Source organism: Cucumis sativus, chromosome 6 (assembly GCF_000004075.3).
Source record: "Cucumis sativus cultivar 9930 chromosome 6, Cucumber_9930_V3, whole genome shotgun sequence".
Lineage (NCBI taxonomy): Eukaryota > Viridiplantae > Streptophyta > Magnoliopsida > Cucurbitales > Cucurbitaceae > Cucumis > Cucumis sativus.
Genome location: NC_026660.2, coordinates 27,642,430 through 27,658,804, shown reverse-complemented (window position 1 = coordinate 27,658,804; position 16,375 = coordinate 27,642,430). Strand labels below are relative to the sequence as shown.

Here is a 16,375-nt window from a genome sequence, read left to right as displayed (position 1 = left end):
TGATGTGTTATCAATATTGTGTTTACTATCACTGGAAACTACACTCACTTTTAAGAGTCAGCTTCTTCTAGAATTGATTTTGCAAAATTGTAAAAAAAGATGGTAATGAGAAACGTTTTTAAGGTGTCTTAATAAAATTGATTGAATATTAATTTAGACAAGGTTATTTTACAACTATTGTAATTGAAGTATGATCTACCAACTTGATTAGATTGAAACAGTTGCTTCATCCTCAAATTTAGTGCCTCCTCTAACTTTTTTAATTCTATTATATCTTACCTACAGGTTTGTTTTTGAATTTTTCTTTGCACTAATGTCAAATACACTATTTTCCTATTTATGTAGTCCTTATTTTCAATGGGAAACATTTAATTTATATGTTTATTTGTCATATAGTATGACCAATAGGAGTAAGATCCTTGCCAAAATGTTAAATAAGTCAAAATAGTATTGGAATTACGTAAAAATTTAACATATGCAAACTTATGCCACACATATAATTCAACATTTTTACCTTAAATATGAATATCTAAAATATACGTTTTTGTGCTATAGACTATATAGTCTTTATATTCATAAAATTTTACTGTTTTTTTTTTATTCTTATTCTTTTTATAATGGAAACCAAAGTAAGCAACGAGTTGTGTCATATTTCTCAAAGTGTTTGAATACAAAACATTTGAACCTAAACACCCGTGAAGTTACTTTGTTTTACTAAAAGAAAGGTCTTGGACTTGTACATTTATTATTAGTGTATTTAATTACTACTTAAAACACGTTTAGAGCAACTTAACAAAAAAATTTACTATTAATTTATAGTTTGATTAATAAATTTATCACTAATAAGAATTTAAAATTTTTACATAAGATGTCAAATAGCGAGCAAGAAAAGAGAAGAAAATAAGAAATCAAAGTAACTACGTAAAAAAAAGATTAAAATGCACCAAAATTTGTGCATTCCACTTTTTAAATCACAATTGTCAAAGGAATAATATGGATCCAAAGGAAAATATTTTGAAAAAAATATATGGGGGGAGGGGGAATTGTCACCATAGTGACTGATTGAATAGTTAGGTTTATATACAATAGAATAAATATACTAGTAATTGTTGTTAAATAGATAAAGATTTGGATGTGAATTCATGAGGGAACTCTCCCGAACTCTGTAGAATGCTAAAAAGGACAAGAGTTTATTATATCAATTCTCATATTTGGGATTTAGAGTTTCAAAGTTCAGTTTTTGTTGACATTAACATAAAACTTAAAAGTTAGAGATTAAACTTGTAATTTGACTTAAAGATGTAACATAGTGATATAGTTGATTAATGTAAATCCAATTTGATATGATTATGAACAGATTGTTCTACTCTCTCTCACCATTTATGTGATGATAATTATTAAGACAAATTTATGAGGATAGAACAAAAAAGAAAATATATATGGTGCTCAACTAGGGTTTAATATTTGAATGGCGTGTCCACTCTATACCCACATATTAAGTGGTGGGAAGTTGTCAATTCTCCTACTTCCAATTTCTAATTCTGGCTTTTCATTGGAGCTTTACTTCATAATTAATTTCCCATTTTCTCTTATCTCCTGATCTACATTAATTTTCAAAATGGATTTGAAGAACTTTGATTCTTTTATTTTGTTTCCTACTTGTTGAAATTTTGAAACCAGAAATCTATTGTTAGCTACAGAGCTAGGATTGACAAACAAGGAACCCTACCCTTGTTATATTTTACAATAAATGCTCAACTTCTTTTAATAATTGTACTCATCTGACATCTCCACCATATTTTCAAAAGGATATTCATGTCACCATGAAAGGTACCCAAATGAAGGTGATATAAACGTTTTTCCATACAATATTTCACACACATATATAATATTTTTATTTTCATAGGTGTATAATACAATCTTTTCTTTTTGAAAGGGAGATACTGAAGAACCTATAGCATTACATTACATGTGAGTTTTTTTTACTTTTGAGTAGGCGATGATATCTTGAGTTCGATAGCATTCCGAGTGTTTTGGGCCATCTATGTATGAGGTGGAGACTTCTGAGTCTACAATGGCGGCCACCGGCGGACGACGATATTGGCTTTGTTTTTTACTTCACTTATTGCATAACGTCGGCATATCACTGAGCGGTGGATTTGCAACGGGCCGATTTTTTAATTTGAGTTATTGGGCTCGAGGAAAAAATGAGTTTGTCCAATTTAGTGAGCCCATTGAACTCCTACTACCCTGGGCTCGTAAAACATGCTTGTCTTCCAATATTGATGCGTTGGATCCGGCCCAACATTTGGATAAAATAATAGTTCCATGGTTTCAGTGTTTAAGATGATATATTCTACCAAATATAGGTATTAGATTCAAAATAAGATAATAATATATGAATATTGCTTATATATTATAATTAGTTTTATACAAACTGAATTATTAATGTAGTGAAATATAAAATTAAAATGTATGAAATTTGGCCGTAAATAATTGATACGAATCTTGATTTAACCTATAATTAAAAGTGTTGATTTACATTTAATTTGGTTTCGAATCGCCGCCACTTTAGCAATCAACGTTGTTTCGTATGATATTCTTCCCTCCGTTTCAGCTTCTTTCTCACAAAACGCCGTCCTTATAATATCCATTTTGCATTCCCGCCGTCACGTTCACTCCCAAAATACCCCACTCCTACACACCTCACTCAACCGCCATTACCCACTCCTTTCTAGGGTTTTCTTCCAACTTCTCCTCCGTCGCCTCTTTCTTTCCCTCTTTCCCTCTTTCCCCATTCTGTGTTTTTCTATTCTAAAATCGGATCGGCCTTTTCTTTTTACATTTTATTAAATCTTCTTCCATTGGTTGTTTGTTTCGCTTGCTTTATGCTTTTACTCTCAAACTTCACTCCTTTTTGATCTGAGATTTAGAGATGAAGCGGTCGAGGAAATCCAAGTGTGTTTCGTGGCCTCACGATCTTAATCTTTGTCAGGTATAATCGTTAACATTTTCTAATCACAACTTTCGTTGGATACATAGGGTTTCTAGTTTACTAGATTAGTTAGCTTATTAATGGTCTCGACCTCGTCATCTCAATTTGTTTGGTGAAAAATCAGAAAACCACAATGGAAAAACAAAAGCTGCTTATAGTTGATGATTTTCCTTTTCTATGAAATTTATAGTATTGATTGATTTACATCGCTTTTCTTTGGGACCGAGGGATTAACGACATTTTGTTGCTACTTGAATTTTTTATCTTGAGAACACAAAAAGTTAGCCAAATTTGGGATTAAGTAATAAAATCTGTAATTAAAAACATTAATCTTGCCGTGCGAGCAAACCACCGGGCTAGATGGAAAACATTATCGCAGCTATGCAGAACTGAGTTAAATGCAGTCCATTCGAACGATTTTAGAAATGTTCTTTGATTCTAAAGACCAATATCACTACAAGAAATTTATGAATCTCTGAAAATTGAAGGTAAAATATATGATGTACAGCAGAGTTTCTATCGAATGAGGTCCTGATCTAAACGACGATGTGCAAGGCAGAAAATATTACTCTAAATACATTATGCTTTTTTACTTTAAAAGAGAAAAAAAAATGAAAAAAATTAATTTGCTTGACCAAAAAAAATTATATAGAAGGGGAACCCAACCACGCCAATTTTATGGTCCATAATAGCAGTTCTTGAACGCTCTATTCCCGTAGAGGATAAGGATTCTTTTTGGGTGGTGAAAACTAAAAAATGAAGAAGTATTATATACATCTTCAAGAACTTCCAAGGGCGACACTAATTGTGGTTGTGTGAAAATACCAATACCAGTGATAGCCATTTAAGAGTAACAACCAACATTCTTGGGTATTATTATTTATTCAATTTCGAATAGTGAATACTAGATTTCTAAAAAAAATCCCTTTTCTTGCAAGACTAAAAGCATGCTAGATGTAAAAATCTATGGAATAATGTTTAACTGTAGCATGTTTTAGCAAATTGATGGTGATCGATCCTACTTCTTGCCATTTATAAATGCCTTTCCAGAAAATTTTTGTTTGTCCTAATTTCTTTCTTTTTTTTAACTCCCTGAAACTGTATAGGTATCTCCTGAAATGTCACATTGGCTAAATGCCTGTTTTTCCCATTTTAAGAGCATATATGATATCTTCTATTATTTATTTTTTCTGTAAATGCCTTTGGTCATGTCTTGTTTGTCTTACTGAGAATCTCGGGGTACTCGGTTATGAGTATGCCCCTTATTTGAAGGCAACTTCTTAATGGGTGCACACAGGGCAGATTGATTTGAAGTATATTTTAGTGATAATTTGATATTGCATATTATTGACCAGATGATGTTTGTAATTGAAACTCAATAGCTTGATCGGTTTCGTTGTTGTCAAATCTTCCAATGTGGTTGAAAGAATCTTTATCTTCGGTGGTTCTCTCCCTGTGGCCTGTTCTTTAATGCAAATTTATGTTCTGCGATATCATTTTATGGTGAATAAATATGCTTGCGTCTTTTAAATAGGTGAAGTTATTCTCGTCAGAGGAATGCCCATCAAAAGTTGGGCTGAAATCTTGTGAACATCTCCAAGCAAAAACCTCCTGGATGTTGCCTGCCCATACTAAAGAACCTAATTGTCCTCCTGGATTCAATATTACTCACTTGAGAAACCAATTAGTAGATATTTCTGGCATTCCTTTGATTAAGTGGAATTGTCCTCCCAAGGTTAGCTAGCACTATTAGACACCTCTCCTCATCAAATACCAATTAGTTTTATATGTTCTCTCTGGTGTTTTCTCCATTAACATTTGTCCTTTTATATCTTTGTCCCATCTGTCGAACTACAATACCATTTCTTTCTCAACAGTTTGTTATGAGTTGCCACTGGCGTGTGACAGCAGGAGATGAAAGTACGGAGATAAAAACTCAAAATTTTAGGGAAATGAGATTGCTGGAGGCAATTTATCCCCGGGCTTCTGATATCCCTACTGGGTAATAATTTTAAACTAACTCATGATTTTGAGGCCAGTTTGAAAGCTTAAATGTTTTGAACTTCGGCTTGTCCAATAATTTCTCATATCTCCTTGTCTTTTCCTGTATAGTGCGAGTGTTTCTACAGAGATTGAAAGTGAAACTTACAATGATAGCCTCACTCCTCTTGTCCCAATCATTCCTATTGAAGAAGATGAATGTGGGGTTATGAAGTTAGATTCAGGTCCCGTTGGAAACTTCTCAACGAACTCTAAGCAGATGATGGCTAGTTCCAATGTTCAGTTGGATCCTGCAATCCCAAAAAGTTCCATTGAAACATCATCAGTAGCAGCAGGGGAAAAGCCGTCTGAAAAGCTAGTTGATGTTGGTGTGGACGTGGTAGCTGCAGCCTCTGCTGCATTTGCTGTTTTAATGAAAAGCAAGGAGCAGGGAAGCTTGATCGACACCAACTTGCTTATTAAGATTTTCAGTGATCCAACAATGATTCAGAATTTGACTAACACTCTTCCTCTATTTGAATTAGTCTCTAATAGTCCACCCACTGCACCTGCTGCTCCAATATCCATGTCAAATCCAGCGACCAGTTCGATTTCCTTGTCTATTCCAGAATCCAATACTATACCAAAGCTCTCAAACGGAAACTTATCGGGTGTGTCGAATAGAGATCTATCTTCAGAAACTACACTTCCTCAGGTGACTAACATTGCAGCATCTAATGTAAAGGCAGACTCAGTCCCAGGCCACTCTCTCGCACCTGAACCCCAGAAGGTAAAAACCACTATGTCGAATGTTGGTAACTATTCTAGAACTGGTGCAGTCTCTAGCCAAGTGGACATAGCACAGGTAAATATGGTGAAAAAAGGTCAGATAGTGAAGGATGCTAACTATTATAAGAACTTGGTAAGACAACATGGTGGAGATCAGAAGGATGGTAAGGAACAGAAAATTGGATTAAATGGTAATAATCAGAACGAATATAATCTTAATATGGTGCACGAGATGAAAGCAGAACATTTAAAAGCCAAGAATCAGAAATATTGCATTTACTTTAACAGTCCAAAAGGATGTCGAAATGGTGTTAATTGCCAATACAAACATGATATGTCACAAAACATGCGTATTAACCACATATTGGAGACTCGTGGTGCTAAGAGAATGAAATTGTGGGGTTGAAGATACAGGCAGGGAGGAGTTGATTTTGGGTAAATTCTTTACTAAGAATTTTGGTTATTTTGGAGGTGGGGAAATTGGTATGAATTTTAGTTTTCAAGAAGATATATGGAAAAGACAGTTGCTGATTTTATTTAGAAAATCTTATTCGGGTTGCTTAGAGAAATCATTGATGAATGATTTAGAGTCTCATGTTCAATGCTCTCTTTCGACTATGGTGAGGCATTGTTTTTTGAGTTTACATCGTCACACAATCAAAGCATGTTTTGGACTTGCTCTACGATTTTAGGACTACAGTTTTCAACCTTTTACTAGTTTTCTGTTCGTTATCAAAGAATTAGGACAGGATTATTAAACTTCCAACTTCAAAGCTCCACTTATAAATTATCAATTGAGAGCACTATTATTATTATTTTAATAAAATTGGAAAGAAAATAATAGCAATGCACCACTTGGAGAACCATGGTGAAGTAGAGACAACTAAAAGATACCCTTCAACATTATGAAGTGCAACAAATTGCCATACTTGCCTTGCAAATCAACAAAAGTCCCTCACTTTACATACAAGGTAGAAATGGCCAAGACATAAACAGAAAAACATAAGCTTGAAGAAATGGGAATGTTTTTGGTTTTTATAGAAAATAATTAATATATGTACATATATAATTATAATTATAGTAATGCTCTGGTACAACACAGCCAGAACCCATTTAATGTTGCCTTCCTAATGCATCAATTCAATTAAATACGACAAAAATATAAAATGTATATGAATATATTCAACTTGAGATTAAGAATGCATACACACATAATTTTCATCATAATATCTTGTTGTGGAATCCACTTTGAAGCATTAACGAATTCGAGCACTGCCATCGAAATGCTGTTGGCTTGGCCCTTCTCTTCCACTTTAGAGTCTCTAAATTTATTATTTCGTCACGTGGAAACCACTGTGCTTTCATTTTCCCATCCCATTCTAATTCGTTAAGCAAAAGAAACCACCTTTTTTTTTTCTTCATAATTTATGAGAGTCTAGTGTTGTCCCACTTAAAAGTTAGTTGAATTTTTGGTAGTGTACATCCAAAAATGACACTTCAAACTAATCGCACATCATTTAAAATTGATCAAATAATAATCTTGAAGAATCTTGCTTTGGGAGTATGGTTATGGAAAATGGATGTTTAATTATTGAATTAAAAAAGAAAATGGGTGTTAGTATCATTATTTTCCCAGCCATGGACAAAAACAAGATTCAGAAGTATCATTTGTTTTAATGTAAGGTTGTAGGCTTTGAGAGGGTTTAGTAGGTTGATGGGTGAGTTGAGGTGGGGACAGTTTGGTTTGGTTACGAAATTGGAAATGGAGGTAGAAAGGGTATAAAAGAGATCAGTGGGGAGGAGAAGAAAATTGAATCATCCATCCAAGTTTGAATTTTGAAACAGATAAATCAGAATGAAGAGCGAAAGGGGAAGTGGGGTTCTTTTGTTTCTTGGAATTGTGTTGATCAGCATTTACTTGGTTGAGGGGAAAGAGGTGAAGAGTTTTAAAATAAACGAGAGTGTTGGTAGTACATCCAATGGATGGTCTGATTTGAATGAAAGCCTAAGGGGAAGAAATATGACTATTAGTGGCGGCAAGGGTGGGCGGAATTCATCGGGTGAGGGCCACGGAGGTGGTGGTGGAGGAGGGGGAAGTGATGTTGGGGTGAGAAAGAAAGATACAAAACATAATAAGAAGCATGGAAAAAGCGGAAATGGTGGTGGTGGGGAGGGGGTGGGGGCAATGGTGGCGGTGGAGGTGGAGGCGGCGCGGGCGGAGGTGGTGGAGGTGGAGGGGGAGGGGAAATGGGAAAGGGTATGGATGGGGAGGAGGTAGTGGAGGTGGTGGTGGCGGCGGAGGGGGAGGAGGGGGAGGAGGTGGTGGTGGAGGAGGAGGAGGAAGTGGTGGTGGCGGAGGAGGAGGGGGAGGAAGTGGTGGAGGATGGGGTTTTGGGGAGGAGGGAGCAGAGGGTTTTGTTGGATTTGGGGATGTGGCGGGGGCGGCAGCGGCGGTCACGGTCATGGAAAAGCATTGGGTAGGAGAGAAGGTCCCTCAAACTAAAAAGAAAAGAAGTATGGAGATTTATCTAAGAAAGTAAATCAGATCCATAATATAACATAATGTACTTCTTACAAATTCACATTTTGCTTAACTATTAATTCCTTGAAAAATAACTAAGTAGTCATTTAATTTTGCATTGTAGAAATTATGAGTGGTATTTCTGCTCTTGTGCCATGGTTGTGTAACAACCCAGAACATTTTATTTGGTTGATGATAAAGAAAATATAATTTTTGTTGCTTCATTTAATAGATTCTTGTAATTATGCACCGTCTATTAAATTATCAATTAATTCAAAAAATTTAATGTATTACTAAGGTAATAATCAACTTCTACTTGGGTAATTTATGAACAGGATAAAGGTAAAACGTTTTTGTTATAGAAAAAATATATGAAAGATAAGTAGTTTGAATTATTATTTCTTATTTTATATAATATAAAGAGGGAAAAGAATATTGAATATTTATACATATAGAGAGAGAGAGAGAGGTTGGAGAGTAGTTAGAAGAAAAAAAAAAAGAAAGGGATGGGGATGGGGATGGGGATGGGGGGCATCACGTGATGATGATAGATGATTGGAAGGGGAAAAAGAGTAAATAATAGTAATTTGGAGGACCACAGTTCAAAAAATTAAGAAAAAGAAGAAAAGGTTATTTTTCTTCTTAATAAACTGAGTGGGGCCCGCCTATCAAATTGCTTAGGTGTAGTAGTGGGTGACACGCATCTTCTTCCTTCTTCCTTCTCCTTCATTTCATCAATTCATTCTTTCTTTTTTAAATTTCTTTAGATTTGAAACCTTGACCAAATGAATGGGAGAAATTAGGATGGGGAATGTGTAGGCAAATGAGGAGGGAGGTTAATGTGAAAGAAAGAGATAAACATGAAGAAAAAGTAGATTATATTAGTAAGGTAAAAAGTGGAGGGGTGTAGTGTTAAATGAAAAGTGAGTGGCAGTAGGTACCGAGTTTAAAACGGCGTTAAAAGTATCCTATACTTCTGTTTTTCCAAATAACGAAGTAGACAACTCCTCCCCTTCTCAAAATGTTCCATTTCAAGATTCCACAAACTTCACTACTCTCACAACACGTAAAACTTACGCAATATCATCTTTCTTGCTTTTTCAGAGAGGGGAAGGAAAAAAAAAAAAAACGCCTTTTCTTTTCTTTTCTTTTCTTTTTACAGAATTAATATCAATTTTCAACAAAAAGAAACGGATAAATTAAATATATTAAATAAAAGGTATTCTAATTAAATTGATAACAACAAAGAAGTGCCGATGACCTACCGCACCTAATAAGGCTCCCTGAAAATGACATTTTTACACTAAAACTTAATTGCCTTTTTATCTGAACCGGGTTCCTTTTACACTAAGTCCATGCCGGACTGGGGTCTCTCTCTTTCCTTTTTACGTCGCATCTCCAGTACTTTCCGGTGGTGGTTCGAGTGAAGCTCGTTCGAAAACGTCGGGCTACAAGCCGGTCTATATTCGGGAAAAAGCCGTCCGGATTTGAACCGGACACCGCATGCATTACATAGACTCTTTGCTCCAAGTGGGCCGGCTCGCCATTGGGGGGTTTTTTGAACGCCACAATGACTGCACCGGCGCCCCGCCTGGACCCGCCCGGAGCCCTCGTCTGTATGATTCTTCTTTGATTTCTTCGCCGGCAGCGGGGATGGAATTAAATTCGTTAAAGACCAGACTCGGGCGGAGATCTTTGGTCGCTTGGTTCTGGGTTTTGAAGGAAATGGGGTGTTGAGATAAGAATGAAAATTGGGAAGGGGATTTCTAGGTTTGTGTGTCAAGAAAACAGAGGGAGTTGGGGCAGAGTATTCTTCTTGGGTGGAATCGGCAACGAGATGAGAGAGCCAGTCAAGGTCTTCAAAATCTGTTGAAGTAATAGACCAAAAGTCATCTTCGGAGGAATTGGTGGAGCTGTGGTTGGAATTTTGGTCGGTGTCGTGATGTACTTGTTGAAGTTGAAGGGGAGGAGAAACGGAGGAATGGTTGTTTTTTTCTTCATCTTCTTGCTGTTCTTCATCTGAAAAGTTGAGGAATTGATCTACGAAAATGTGGTCGGAAGATGGGGATGAAGCGTTTTGAAGATTGGAAGACCAAAAGTCATCGAAAAGAAGTTTGGGGGTGGATTTGAAAGCAGACTCGATGTCCATGCATTCAAAACTGAGAGAAAAGAAAGAAAGAAAGAAAGAAAGAAAGAAAGGGCCAAGGGGTGTTTCAGAAATGGAGTTGGGGAAGTGGATACATTGAGAAACGTAGGAAAGAAAAAAGAGAAATGGGGGATATAGGTTTAAAAGTGTAATACATTGAATGAAGGAAACCAAAGGTGCCCTTGACCTGTAGTCTGAAACTGCCCGTTTCTCTTTTTCCCATTCTTTCCGTTTTCTTTTCGTTTCTTCTTTTTTCTTTCTTTCTTTTGAAACCCTAAATACTATTATTTGGTTGGTTTGGTCCCATCCCATGCACACTCTCATTTTCCAAATCTTCATTTTAACTTCTATATTTTCAACGCTTTTTTTTTTTCTTCTTAAAGAGATAAACCCAATACCCATCTTTTTATTTTTACATCTCAATATGCATTCATCTTATACTTTTTCAAAAATACTCTTTTCTCCTTTTTCTTTTTTAAAAATTACTATTGCATTTTACTTATACATACAAAACCAACATAAATCAAAATCAAACTATAAAAACCAAATTATTATTAAATTAGTACAAACCTTCTTTTTTTAAATAATAATAATAATTAATTAATTAATCAATTCTTTACACTCGATAAAACCACTAAAACATCAGATTCGTTACTAAAACATAAAATTTGTTACCCTTTATTTTTTTTATAAAGTTTACAAAGAGTTGCCATAATATACATTAAGTTTAAAATATTACTTTTAAGTTTGTTCAATTTTTTTTTGTTATTGTATCTTTAAGTATTCAATTTTAGTTTTGTATTCTAACTAAATCTTAAATTTAGTCTCTCTATACAAAACTTATTGAAACTGGATTAAATAATCACAATAATTTTATTCAAATAACACAATATGTAAATATATTTTTAAAATTTATAGTCAAATATTAATAAAAATAAAAAGTAATGAAAAAAACTACAACAAAGTATATGGACTATCATATCAACTAAAACTAGACATTTAAAAGTACAATAATTGGACTATCATATTAACTAAAATTAGACATTTAAAAGTACAATAATGAAAGAAATTTCAAAGTACATATAAAAACCAATATTGTAACTAATGTTAAAAATGGACTCAAACAAAGTGTTTTGTAAGTTTTTTAATTTTGAAAGCGTTTTTAGTGAGCCAATTTGATGTTTTCTTCTAGTATTTACTCATTCCAATGGAATTTCTTATATAAAAAGATCCAAAAACAAATTCCAAGTTCCAAAAACATTTAGATTATGGTTTGGTTTTTTAAACCATGTAGAATATAATTAATAAATGAATATAATCAATGTGCTCTTTCCACATTTATCTGGACTCCAATTTTGCTTTGCCCATCCATTTTAATTTTGCAGCTAATTAATATTGATAATTGCAAGTGTTACTATTTTGGGTCAATAATTAAGTATATAATAACTACAAGAAAAATGTTGAGCAATATGGTCTACGTATCACTAACGTCCTTCGAAAACTAATTCTAAATACTTTTTTATAATTACTAATTCGTTTACATTGTATTATATTAGTAGATATTTTGAGTATGGTCTACCGATTGTTCCATTAATACATCTAATTTAATATCAACGCCTAAAGCAAGCAAACAAATAATTAACACTATTTAGTTTTCTCATGATTAAACATATTTGTTGTCAACAGGAGACTAACAAAAAATAAAATAGTATAGATATCTCAAACTGCAAGTCTAACTTTAAAAAGAAGTTATTTGTAAAACCGTGGGTTGTGTTTAATTTTCCATTTGTTTTAACCTCAAAATTGATTCGTAACATGTTTTTTTGTGGCACTAGTCACTTTTTTAATTTTACACAAATACACCGTAAATCAACACAATTCTTTACATTTAGTTATGTCGAGAATGTAACTAAAGTTTTCAGAATCAACATAAGAAAAACATTACGAATTGATAATCAATGATACATCGTCTTGTCTCTCCTTGTTGGAGATATTTTAGATTAGAAAACATATAAAAACAAAAACGAAAGGATGATTTTGTTTTCCTGGACTTTTTATTATAATTTAAGTTGTTAATAAAGTAAAGAAATTTGTATACAGTGTGATTATAATCATAAAAGAGATGATGTACTGTTACACCCTGGGGAGATATTTTAACCATAGAATGGAAGTAAGTGAGTAATTTTGATTGGGAAAAAGAGAGTTAGATTTTGTAGTCATGGGGTGCGGCGAAGGGAATAGAAGATGCTGATTTGAAAGGGAAACAGACAGAAGTATACGGAAGGAGAAGTAGCCGTTGAGATGATTTTGGTGAAGTCGAAATTTATTTAAATATTGAAAAAGTAAGTGTCCTTTTTTCCTTCTGTCATTTTCTATAAATTTGGAATCTACACAACCACCCAAAAAACTAGTACAAAAGGTTCAGTAAAAAGATGACAAAAAGTTCAGTTTGTTAGGCCCCATTCAACTCTCTTTTGTATTCATGGCATACCTGACAAGTGACAAGTTAATGACGAAATTTTGAAGAAGCGGTTCAATGCTAAACAGATCAAAATACAATAGGAATGAAATTTGAAAGAAAAACAAATAAATAAACAACAAAAGAATAAAACAATTTTGATCATCTAAAGGAAACTAAAAGAACACTAAGAATGGTTGCAAGGGGGAAGAGGAGTTCCACAAAGTCCACGGTTATGTTTGAATGAAGAGACTGGGAAATGTGCTTTATGCGGTGGAATTTTCCCACAAAGTCTGTTTTCCGACACGTCGAATTTCCAAAGCTTCTTCAAATTCAACACCTCTTTCGGAATCGTCCCACATAGCTTATTCTTCGAAAGCAAAATCGTGGTTAATTCTGCCGCCTCTCCCAGCTCTGCCGGAATTTCACCGGAAATCCGGTTATCAGCCAGCTCCAGCACCTGCAATTCGATGAGTTTCGACAACGACTTGGGGATATATCCTTCCAATTTATTGTTTGATAAAACAAGTGATTTGATTGAAGACATTGCTGCTCTGTCTCCAATATTCTGATCAACACAACCACTGAAGTGATTCCCAGAAACATCAATGGAATTGAAATGGCCTAGTGGGTCTTGAACCCCTTTTGAAAATATGTTGTCAAGGCACCCTGTAAAGTGGTTGGAGTGAAGATCAAGATCCATTAACAGCAAAAGGTTTTTGAATTCAGCTGGGATTGATGAATGAAATCCGTTATTTGAAAGGTTGAGGAATGAAAGATTTGTCATATTTCCAATCCAATGAGGCAACGGCCCTGTTAATCCATTGCTCGATAAATCAAGAACCGATATTGAGGATGAAGACAACCATTTTGGAAGCTTCCCTTCAATCCCTGTTTTAGCTAAGAATAGCCTAAAAATTTTCATCTTTGCAAACCAATTTGGTATGCTTCGCAACTCAAGAGGATTAAAGGAAAGATCCAGGCTCTGTAGTCTCTGCAATTTAGATAACTGATGAGGAATCCCACCAGAAAGCAAATTTCTCGACAATTCTAAAGTTTGAAGGTTTTCTAAATTTCCAAATGTCTTGGGAATCTTGCCAGTAAAAAGATTGTTAGAGAAGAACAAATCGGTTAACGTTGTTAAACGGCCAATAGAAGAAGGCAATTTCCCAGTAAGCTTGTTGTTCTCAAGAATCAGTCTCTGTATCTTTTGAAGCTTACCGATGGACGCCGGTAACCGACCACTAAGCCTATTTTCCGACAAACGGCAGAATATCAGAGAACCTAGTCCGGCAATCGAAGGGGGAATACTTCCGGTAATCTTGTTCTGATTAAGGTAAAGCAATACCAACTCAGAGAGTTCACCAATCGAATTTGGAATGCTCCCTGTTATTTCGTTTTCAGACAAATCGAGATACTTGAGACTTTTAAGTTTACCAATACTCATAGGAATGCTTCCTGAGAAATTGTTGGCATGGAGATCGAGATTTTTCACCTGGATTAGCTTCCCAATTGAACTAGGAATCGACCCAGATAGTCTATTTCCGGAAAGACCCAATTCTTCAAGACACTTGAAATGGGTAAAAGTTGAAGGAGGGATGATTCCAGAGAGCAAATTATTGCCAAGATAGAGTTTTTCCAATCGAAAAAGACACCCAAAAGTTCTAGGAATGGAACCCACGAGTTTATTGGAATCGAGAAACAAATGAGTGAGTCGTGATAACTTGCCAAATTCCAAGGGAATTCGACCGTTGATATCTTTGAGATTACTAAGGTCAAGAAATTGAAGAGACGACAAGTTTCCAAGAAAAGGGGAGAGAGAACCAGACATAAAAGTATCAGCGATGAAGTCAGTGCCGGAGACAATCCCAGGGCGGGTGAGATTGGTGACTCTGCCGGAGGAATCACAGGCGACGCCGTCCCAGGAGGAGCAGCAGTCAGTGGTAGATTTCCAAGAAAGGAGTAGCTGAGATGGGTCAAAAGTGATTTTGGCTTTGAAGTGGAGAAGTGCTTGTTTGTCAGTGGGATGACATGAATCAGAGAACCGAAAGAAGAGAGATGAAAAAAGAAAGAGGAAGAAGAAATGAAGAGAGAATTCCATTGGTTTAGGAGAATGGGAAGGTGGAGGGGAGAAGAAGTTATTATATAGAACTTGCTTGTGATGGCTGATCAAAAGCGGTAAAGGTAAAAAAAAGAAAAAGAAATGGATATGGAGTTAAATATATTTTAAGGAGTGGTTTTGGCAATTGGCAGGGAGTTTGATGGATTGAGGCAGGGGGGGGAATCTAGTGGGTTTAAATGGAAAAATGTGGAATGTGATGGATCATCGAGTGGCGTAGTGGAAGAGTAAGGAGTCGTTCACCATTGTCTTGTGATCCCCCCTAATGTACACGCTTCAATTGGGTCTCCAGTGTGTGTGCATTTATTATATGCTTCAAGACCGTTATAGTTATCAACCTCCTTTATTCCATTCTTTATTTTTTATCCATTTAATTCTTATCTTTAGAAACTACTAAGAGCCCCCTTATTTACTTCTTTCTTTATTTCATTTTACTGCCTATAGATTATGGGTTTGAGACAAAGCAAAGCAAAGATAACAAAAACACTGCCAAATCTCCTTCTACCATCGTCAGTGTACATACACGAGTGTGTGTGTGTGTTAGAATATCCCCTGTAAAAACAAAAGACTGGTGTTGTATGCACACTGATGACTTTTTCACCATTAGTCCTTGGTAAGAAACAATTAGAATAGAAATATATAATATAATGGAAAAATCGTCTTTTTATTTCTCATTTGTTTTTTGGAAGTAATGAAAAGTGAGGTATAAACATATAGAAAATTGAATAAGACAAGACAACCGAAAAAAAAAACATGGTTTCCTTCCGATGCATGACTTAGCCCATACTATCGAAACCTCGTATGTCACAAACATCATGTGATCAAAATCTAATACGATACAAAATGTCAATTTGCAAAATAATAATAATAATACAATAAAGAATAATGTCAATTTGCAATCTTCCATTTCATTTTTAAAATATGTATTTACACTTTTTCTGAGCAATTTCCTTTGGATTTGGGCTGGAAATTGTTAATTGGGCCAGTGGCCCAATTAAAGCCCATGGCGGCGCCGTGTCGTCGGTTTTGGAGCGACGATAATTAGGGCACCCAATTTTGAACAAGTTTGACCCTTCCGACGACAAGTAGCTACAATTGGCTGTCGGGGGCGATCTATTTTATGAAATTGATCGACCTAAATTTTGCTCCCAATTACCTTTTTCTGTCATCTTTATCGAATCATAATTCGAATTGTCTTCGCCGATTAAGGCCAGAGTATGTGCGGCCATTTCTTCCCTGGGCTATGAGACGAGTCCCTACCAAAATAATTCCCAATTTCCAATCGTCAAGAATTTACCCTAATTCGATCATGGCTAGCGAGGGAACCAGAGAAATGCAATCATCAGTTGATTCGAAGAAGAAAGGCG

At 35.1% G+C, this 16,375-nt stretch overlaps 3 protein-coding genes across 3 annotated transcripts; 1 reads left to right on the top strand and 2 right to left on the bottom strand.

Moving 5' to 3' along the window:
* The first annotated feature begins 2,584 nt into the window (after window positions 1-2,584).
* LOC101206957 (zinc finger CCCH domain-containing protein 6) lies at window positions 2,585-6,447 on the top strand. Its single transcript, XM_004149947.3, has 4 exons — window positions 2,585-2,995; window positions 4,530-4,730; window positions 4,873-4,997; window positions 5,108-6,447. Exons 1-4 carry the CDS (start codon window positions 2,936-2,938, stop codon window positions 6,168-6,170), a joined length of 1,449 nt encoding a protein of 482 aa, XP_004149995.1. The 5' UTR covers window positions 2,585-2,935; the 3' UTR covers window positions 6,171-6,447.
* A 3,012-nt stretch (window positions 6,448-9,459) lies between these two features.
* LOC105435937 (GATA transcription factor 7) lies at window positions 9,460-10,729 on the bottom strand. The gene has a single exon (XM_011659733.2). It carries the CDS (start codon window positions 10,432-10,434, stop codon window positions 9,628-9,630), a length of 807 nt encoding a protein of 268 aa, XP_011658035.1. The 5' UTR covers window positions 10,435-10,729; the 3' UTR covers window positions 9,460-9,627.
* A 2,145-nt stretch (window positions 10,730-12,874) lies between these two features.
* Window positions 12,875-15,372, bottom strand: LOC101207198 (probable leucine-rich repeat receptor-like protein kinase At1g35710). The gene has a single exon (XM_004149948.3). The coding sequence runs from the start codon at window positions 14,988-14,990 to the stop codon at window positions 13,077-13,079; it is 1,914 nt and encodes a 637-aa protein (XP_004149996.1). The 5' UTR covers window positions 14,991-15,372; the 3' UTR covers window positions 12,875-13,076.
* Window positions 15,373-16,375: the final 1,003 nt, after the last annotated feature.

Bases quoted from the DNA above. Each gene is read 5' to 3' on its own strand.
- LOC105435937 (XM_011659733.2), bottom strand. From the start codon at position 10,434: ATGGACATCGAGTCTGCTTTCAAATCCACCCCCAAACTTCTTTTCGAT.
- LOC101206957 (XM_004149947.3), top strand. From the start codon at position 2,936: ATGAAGCGGTCGAGGAAATCCAAGTGTGTTTCGTGGCCTCACGATCTT. The intron at 2,996-4,529 runs GTATAATCGTTA...TCTTTTAAATAG, and splicing joins ACGATCTTAATCTTTGTCAG to GTGAAGTTATTCTCGTCAGA. The intron at 4,998-5,107 runs GTAATAATTTTA...TTTCCTGTATAG, and splicing joins GCTTCTGATATCCCTACTGG to TGCGAGTGTTTCTACAGAGA.
- LOC101207198 (XM_004149948.3), bottom strand. From the start codon at position 14,990: ATGGAATTCTCTCTTCATTTCTTCTTCCTCTTTCTTTTTTCATCTCTC.